Source organism: Pteropus alecto, unplaced genomic scaffold, assembly GCF_000325575.1.
Source record: "Pteropus alecto unplaced genomic scaffold, ASM32557v1 scaffold118, whole genome shotgun sequence".
Lineage (NCBI taxonomy): Eukaryota > Metazoa > Chordata > Mammalia > Chiroptera > Pteropodidae > Pteropus > Pteropus alecto.
Genome location: NW_006440654.1, coordinates 218,517 through 225,954, shown reverse-complemented (window position 1 = coordinate 225,954; position 7,438 = coordinate 218,517). Strand labels below are relative to the sequence as shown.

The 7,438-nt window shown below is 57.5% G+C and overlaps 1 protein-coding gene across 7 annotated transcripts in view; it reads left to right on the top strand.

Moving 5' to 3' along the window:
- The first annotated feature begins 62 nt into the window (after positions 1-62).
- The window catches only part of NCAPH2 (non-SMC condensin II complex subunit H2), an 11,233-nt gene continuing 3,857 nt past the window's right edge, over positions 63-7,438 (top strand). For 2 of the 7 annotated variants that reach the window (XR_003048132.1, XM_015594040.2), the window contains exons 1-5: positions 64-323; positions 4,643-4,744; positions 7,040-7,095; positions 7,199-7,283; positions 7,355-7,423. Coding sequence is in view for 5 of the 7 variants with exons in the window: in XM_015594040.2 (XP_015449526.1) it covers positions 216-323; positions 4,643-4,744; positions 7,040-7,095; positions 7,199-7,283; positions 7,355-7,423 (420 nt within the window). In the remaining 2 variants the exon portion in view is untranslated. Of the gene's footprint in view, positions 324-2,142; positions 2,312-4,642; positions 4,745-7,039; positions 7,096-7,198; positions 7,284-7,354; positions 7,424-7,438 lie in introns of all 7 variants that reach the window. The other 5 variants (XM_025051020.1, XR_003048131.1, XM_015594041.2 and 2 more) reach the window with 5 other exon arrangements.

The following is a 7,438-nucleotide window of genomic DNA, read 5'->3' as shown; positions in this document are numbered from 1 at the left end:
GCCCCGCTTCCGGCGCGCGTCGGCTGCGCCGTACTCGGGTTCCCTCCACGCGGGCCGTGGCCCTGTACGTCATAGGTGTGCGCGCGGCGCCCCGCGCTACGTGCTTTTCTGGGCGGGAACAGCAAAATGGCGACAGAGGTAGAGGCGCGCTGAGGACCCTGGCCCCCTTCGAAACCAGTCCCGCGGTCCCCGGGCCGCCCCGGCCCTCCCTGGACATGGAGGACGTGGAGGCGCGCTTCGCCCACCTCCTGCAGCCCATCCGCGACCTCACCAAGAACTGGGAGGTGGACGTGGCGGCCCAGCTGGGCGAATATCTGGAGGAGGTGAGGACGGCCCCGGGGGAGTGGCGTCGGGCGGGCGGGGCGCCGGGCCCAGCGCTGCTGGGCGGCTCCGCGGTCTCCTGGTCTGTGTACCGTCGGCGCTCGGCTGCGCTGGTCCTCGTGCTCGCTTCTCTTTTCCCAGCTCCATCGCTGCCTCCTGAAACCACCCCGTGTTAAACTAGCCCGGAGCGGTCATTGCAGGTCTCTACCCATTAGTGAGCTGTGAAATCGGTTTAGTGGGTGATGACCAGCATTTTTCCTTAATGCGATAGACGAGGATTTATGTGCATGTTTGAGTGTTTGAGAGATCTGGATCACGGTGCAAAAGGGATTTCTTTCTTTTTCTGAAATTTATTTTGCGATATAATGGAAATACAACATTGCGTCAGTTTCAGGAGTACAATGTAGTGATTCAACATTCATGTGCCTTACAAAGTGGTCACCACAGTAAGTGTGGTAACCACCTGTTACCATACAGAGTTGTTACAACGTAATTGACCAGAAGAATGTCTGTCTTGGATTTTCAAACCCGTTTTCAGGCTACTGCCATGTTTCAGCCCGTCTGCATCTCATCTTCTATATTTCACAGCTGTGTTTAGATCTTTAGGAGCCGTTCGCTGAATTCTGTACTTCACTTTCACTCCTCAGTCCATTTGGACTGCTACTGTGCTACTGTCTTGATCAGTAATAACCCTCATCCTGTCAATTCAGGGGACACTGGACATAGCATCTTATTCAACTCAGCAGCATTCGTTGGGTTGACCACTCCCTCCTTTTTGAAACAGGTTTTGGTATTCTGATTTTCTTCCCATTTCATCGCCTACTTTTTCTTTCGTATCCAATTTCTGCGTTGAGCTCCTCAGGGTGGGTCCTGGGCCATCTTGCACATTTCCCCTCAACAGTCATTTATATCCAGGATTTTAAATGCCACCTGTATGAGGACAACTCCCAGGTTTATATTTCCATCCCGTATCTTTCCTCTGACTCTATTTTGTGTATCCAGCTGCTCACTTGACATTCCACTTAGATGCGACAAAGCATCTCAGATTTAATATATTTAACAAGAGCTCTATTTTCTGCTCAAATCCCAGTCTTCCTGATCTTGGTAAATGTCACCACTATTCAACCAAAAGTGAAAGCTAAGAGCCATTCCAGTGAATGGCTCCACACCCAATACACCCAAGAATTCAGGTCAGTTAAACCACCAGAATTTCACTTGAATTCATCTCTTCTCCTTTTATTGTGGCCCAGGCCACCATCTGGTTCAGATTCATGTAAAACTTTCCTTCCTGGGTTCCCTCCCTCTGTTTTTGGTCCCATCCAACCCATGCTCCATCCAGCAGCAAGGGTGGCTCTTAAAAATTAAAACGAGGCTGCGGCACTGCCCTGCCTAAAACACCTCTGTGGCTTTCTGTTGCTTTCAGAATAAAGTGCAGACTTCCCCTCCTGAGTCTGGTCCTGCTCACTGTTGTAGCCTTCACTTGGCTTCTTTGCCTGTTCTTCTGAGCCAGCCAGCCTGCAGCCCAAGCTTATTCTTGGCTGAGAACATTTATGTTTTCATTTATGTTTCCTACTGGGGAGTGTTCTTCACTCAGTTTTTGTTACGTCTCATTCCTTGTCGTCTTTTACGTCTCAGTTTTAAACGTCAGCTGACTACTATTTTAGATGTAAAATAGTTCCGTCACATAATGCCTATGTACTTTAGCCCATTTATCACAAGGTGTTCTTTAGCTTGTTTACTTGTTTATAGTCTGTTTCCACTTGAATGTAAATTCTTCAAGGGTAGGGACCATGTTTATGTTCTCTTCCTTCTGCTCAACAGATTGGCCAGCACTTAGTAGGTGCGGAATAAATGTTCGTTAAAGGAACTCGATCTGACGATAGACCTCTCCTTGGACGTGCTGTCTGCTGAGAAACTGCAGAGAGCTGTGCTGGGCGGGGCTGCTGTGGCTTCAGGTTTCCATGTCGAGCAGGGTACTTGGGGACACCTGGTAATTTTGCTTCCTGGCCGGGTCAGCTCCCCTCCGGCTTCGTCTCTCTGCTCCTCCAAACCTCTGCCCCCTAAGCCCTGAGCTCCTCGCCTCTAGATTTGCCATTCTTCTTTCGTTTTCCACACATCTTCCAAAATGTTCTTTTTTTTTAAAAAACAGATCGTGTCTGTTGTTGCTGTTCTCTTATCCATTTATTTATTCGTTGTTGAGTGTCTGTTGCGCGTCAAGGACTGTGTTAAGCCTTGAGAAGACAGTGGCAAGCAAGCACTGAGTTCCTGCTTCACTCCTGTGGGAAGACGGGTCCCAAGGAGGTGACCACACCGAGCTCTAATAATTACCATGCGTTCAGCGTTTGCTCCTACGAGCCCTGTTTGGCATGCTTTATACGTTTAAACTCACATGTTCCTCACAGAAGCCCTGCTAGTTCAGGTGCTACAGAGAGATTAAATGACGTGCTCAGAGTCCTAGCTAGTAGGTGGCAGAGCAGAGCTCACCCTCCTCCCCACCGTGTGTCTTCGTGTAAAAACTGCTGTGAGGAAGAGTTTGGGAGACCAAACTCGGGGATGGAAGGAGTTGCCTGACGTAGCCGGAGAAGGCTGCAGGGGCAGACGGCGCCGTTCCGGGGTTCTGAGGCGGAGGACCGGGTGCCGGCCGTGCGACCGCTGTGCGGCGAGCGGGCCCGGCAGGCAGCCGGAGAGGGAAGCCGGTCTGCGTGGCAGCCCCACAGAGGAGTGGCCGAAAGCCGTCAGGGGTCTGAGGACACTCATGGAGTTCAGCCAGCGTCTCGCTGCCAGCACTGGCTGGTGTGTGGAGAGTAGCCTGGAGGGAAGTGACGCGCTGGGGGACCCCGTCAGTGCCGAGGTCAGTGGAGTGACAGTGGCACGTGCGGGGGGGCAGCTGGTCAGAGGGGACCGGCCAAGGCCCCTGGGTTTCTTGGTTGCGGTTTGGGGAGGGGACATCTGGGAGTGTGCACTTGGGAGTCATTAGAAGGAGAGTGGACTGTGTGACCAGCCTAGGCCGAGAGTGCCATCGAAGAGCAGGGCCACCTCATCAGCTCAGCGTCGGGACGGCCAGCTCTCCTCTCCTCTCAGGCTGAGTCCAGGTGCTCTGCACGCTCTGACTCTCCTCCTGACCCCTCCCTCCCCCACTGACCTGACCACCTGACCCCCCCACCCTTCAGGAAGTAGTGGAAGTGGCCCCTGGTGGCTTCTTCGCAGCCTCCCTCCTTTGTGCCACCCAAGGAGGAATGCCTGGCGCCTTGCCTCCCTGCCCGGGCAGCCTTTGCCTTGGACAGGTTTGCCTGCTGCGCACTTCCTGTGTCCGCAGACCGCCTCTGTGCGTGGGCTGCCCTCCCCGAGAAGCCGTCGCCTTCACCTGGGAAGGCGGCAGAACTGTGCGTCGTCTTTTAGCTCAGCTCTGACGTCACCGTTTTGTTCGTCACGTCTGCTGGGCTCATCAGGTGCTAAGCTCAGGGCTGGAGTTACCAGCCGCTCACAGTCCGCTCACGGTCTGCTGAGTGAGGGGCCTCCAGGAGTGTGACGAGACCGCCCTCCCAGGTGGCAGGACACCCCGAGTCGTGTCCAAGGGAGATGGCCCGACTAGGGTGGGCAGGTGGGAGGAAAGGCAAGAACTTGGAAGATGTGAGGGCCATTGGTGAGAGGGTGCTGGCGAAGGGCAGGCCGTGGGGAAGACCCTGAGTAGCTGGAGGTACAACGCGTGGGGCGTTTGGATGTCCTGACCGACAGACCCAGTGGACGGCCACATGCGTGGCCTTGCACCTGTGCAGAGAGCTGGTCCGGGTGGGTGCGGAAGGGCCGGCACCTGGTCAGGGGCCCTGACATTTGAGAGGCGACAGGAGCTGGGCTTTGGGGGAGCCTTACTGAGGAAGCAGGAGGACTCACTCGGAAGTGCTCACTGAGTTTTCTGCGCAAAGGACCAAGACCCCAGTGTTTGTGTCTGTCTTCCATACGCCTGGGGTCCCCCCGTTCTCCTGGGGCGAGGGACCCTTCTGCAGGAATCTGTCTGGGTCGGGCCTGACGTGGGGGGGCACGGTGGGGAGTATCCCCAGGACGGGGTGTGCGGCTCTGGCTGTGGATGGCGAACTCTAGGGGTCTCCCTCTTCCAAATATCGCGTCTCAGAGGTTACAGAAAGGAGGAGGTCACAGAGACCGTCCAAAAACAATGGACAGCAGGCGAGTGCCAAGCAGAGCCAGAGCTGTTGGTCTGAGGGCCACCCAGGGTGACCGGGCACCCCGGGCCTGAGGTGCTAGGAGGAGGGGGCGGGCTGCCCAGGAGACGCGCACCGGCCCCCTCACCCGCTCTGTCTTGCAGCTGGACCAGATCTGCATCTCTTTCGACGAAGGGAAGACCACCATGAACTTCGTCGAGGCGGCGCTGTTGATCCAGGGCTCGGCCTGTGTCTACAGTAAGAAGGTGGGCCCCCGCCCTGCCTCCCAGGCGCTCTTCTTGGTGTTTGAGTGCCAAGCGGGACTCGGTCCGCTGTCCTGCTGGGGCGGGTGGCCAGCTCACCCCATCTCTGACCTGCCTTGCGAGCATCTTCTATCCCCTTCCTGGATTCCTCACTGCCCTTTACCACTGAAGAACAAACTTGGGTTTAAAGCTGCCGGGCCTGCTTATAACATCCGACCGTGTGCAGGAGAGCCGCAGGGTGCAGAGAGGGATCCGGCCCCCAGAGTCGGTGGTCCCCAGGAGACCATGCTGTAGAGAAAGAGGAACGGCAGAAGGAAGAACGTGCCCGGGGAGGCAGTGTTTAGGGAGTGCCCGCAGGAAGGGCAGACAGACAGGTGCGTCGAAAAAATGTCCCGTCGGGAAAGTCAGAGCAGTAGAGAACGTCCAGCGGGAGGAAAAGGCCAGAAGTGTGGAGCCCAGCGAGGTGGACCCACTGGCAAAGGTGTTCGGGTATCTGCTGGGCCTGCGGTTAGAAGGTCTCCTGGGATTTTGGTGACAGGAGGGCCAGGCTGGTGCCGGTAGGGCATACTGAGACACGGGGAGGGACCCATCGTCAGTGGACTCTTCCTAAGAGGTGTCATTGAAAAGGAAGGGAGAGAGCCTGGGTGTCACTAAAGCATTCCCAGCCCAACCTATAACCCAAACCATCGTCAGTGCCCAGCTGCATCCAGACTGATCAAATCGGAACCCCTGAGGCAGGCAGGCTGGGGTGCAGATCCGCAGTGACAGCAAGGACTGAAAGCGGGGGTGGCAGGTAGAAGGGCAGCTGGGAATGTGGGCCGGGCAGGAAAAGGAGCAGGGAGAGGAAGACTGTGAGATGTCCCGGAGGAAACAGTGAGGAGTGGGTCAGGGACACGGCCAGGGGCTGCCTTGAGGGAAGGAGAAGACAAAGAAGACGCCTCCTGTCTGGCCGGAGGGAGGGAAGCGAGGGTGCGGGCCCCGAACACGTGGAGCGATGCCTACGGCCGCAGTTCCAGGTGGGGGATCGAAGGTAGCCGCTGCGTCGGAAGCTTGGGGAGGGGTTCCCCGCAGTTTGGAGCGTTTGCCGAAGGGAGTGCAAGGTGGATGAGTGCCGGAGCGCCGCGGCAGCCCCGTGGGGTTAAATGCACCTCGCGTGTCCTCGCACCTGGGCATATCCTGCCTTTGTCCTAAGGAGGAATGTCTTGCTGTAACTTGGGACGCACAGCAGTAGGTGACTGACAGCCGAGTGGCGGGCAGAGTCAGTGGGCAGATGGGGCCGAGGCAAGTGTAGGGGCACAGCCAGGAAGCGGGAGTGGGCAGGGCGAGCCGGCCTGGACCAGCCTGTGTGGGGCTTTCTGAGGTGGGGGGGTCTGCGGTCCGTGCTGGCGGGGAGGGTAACAACCAGCTACATGTGGCTCCTGAGCCCTGGAAAGGTGACTAGTGTGACTAAGGGATTTTGAGTTTTGAGTTTCATTAATTTTAATTAAATTGCTGTGGCTACCTGTGGCTGTGCTGCATAGGATGGCCCCAGGTCCCCAGGTCCCGGCGCAGGTCCTGGCCCCACCGCTGACCCAGGTGGCTGTGTGTCTGAGTCTGGATTTAGTCTTGTATAAGATGAGGATAGCTATGGCACCTGATTCAAACTCTGCATGACAGGAAGCACCAAGTTCGGCCCTGTGTGTGTGGCTAGCGCTCGAATAGTTAATGCTTCTTGTTCCTTGTAATTAGGATCCATGTGGTCAGGGGCCATTGGACCCGGTGTCCAGTGCAGAGCGCTGTGCATGACAGACACACAGCAGACATTTGTTGCATGAATGAAAGGCGGGGCCAAGGAGAGAGATCTGTGTGCCCTTGGGTGCTGTCCCTGTTGTCCCAGAGGAAATACACGTGCTACTGCCAGCTGCCTCTGGTCAGCATCTCGAGGATGGACCCTCACCCAGTGGGGCCAGATTGTGGCCAGAGACGCAGGGCCCAGAGGCGGGGTGGCAGCGGGCTGAGCCTGCTGAAGGGACAGGAGCCCGCGAGTGCACTGGTGTGGTGCAGGGCGCCAGGGGACGCCGGCCTGGGGAGGTCCCCACCTGCTGCGGTGAAGTGCGGGCAGAGTGGGGGGCCCAGCTGGGGGAGGAATTCCCAGGCGTGCTGCTCTCCTGGAGCTCACACTGCAGGCCTGTGCTGTGCTTTTGGAGATGACAGCCGGGCTCCTGCGTGTGCACGACGTCCAGCTGGGGGGGCCCGGGGAGGGTATGGAGCATCTTGCGTCTCCTTCCTGTGTCCTTACCTCCTGCTTCTGGTCGCCAGGTGGAGTACCTCTACTCGCTGGTCTACCAGGCCCTCGACTTCATCTCTGGCAAGAGGTGAGTCCTGGAGTGCGAGCCCAGGGGGGAGGCCTGCATGTCCGCACGTGGAAGGTGGAAGCCCACGCATCCTCCTGGAGCCCACGCACCAATTCTTTCGCAGGCGGGCCAAGCAGCTCTCCTCGGCCCAAGAAGATGGGGCCAGTGGGGACATCAGCTCCGGGGCCCCCCGGGAGGCGGACAGTGAGGTGAGGTTTCTCGGGCTGAGGCTGCTGCGTGCTTGCTGGGCACCGCTCCTGAGCTCTCACTGTCCCCGCAGTTCCTGTCGCTGGATGACCTGCCTGATTCCCGTGCTAACGTTGATCTGAGGACCGACCAGGCCCCCAGTGTGAGTACTGCCCCC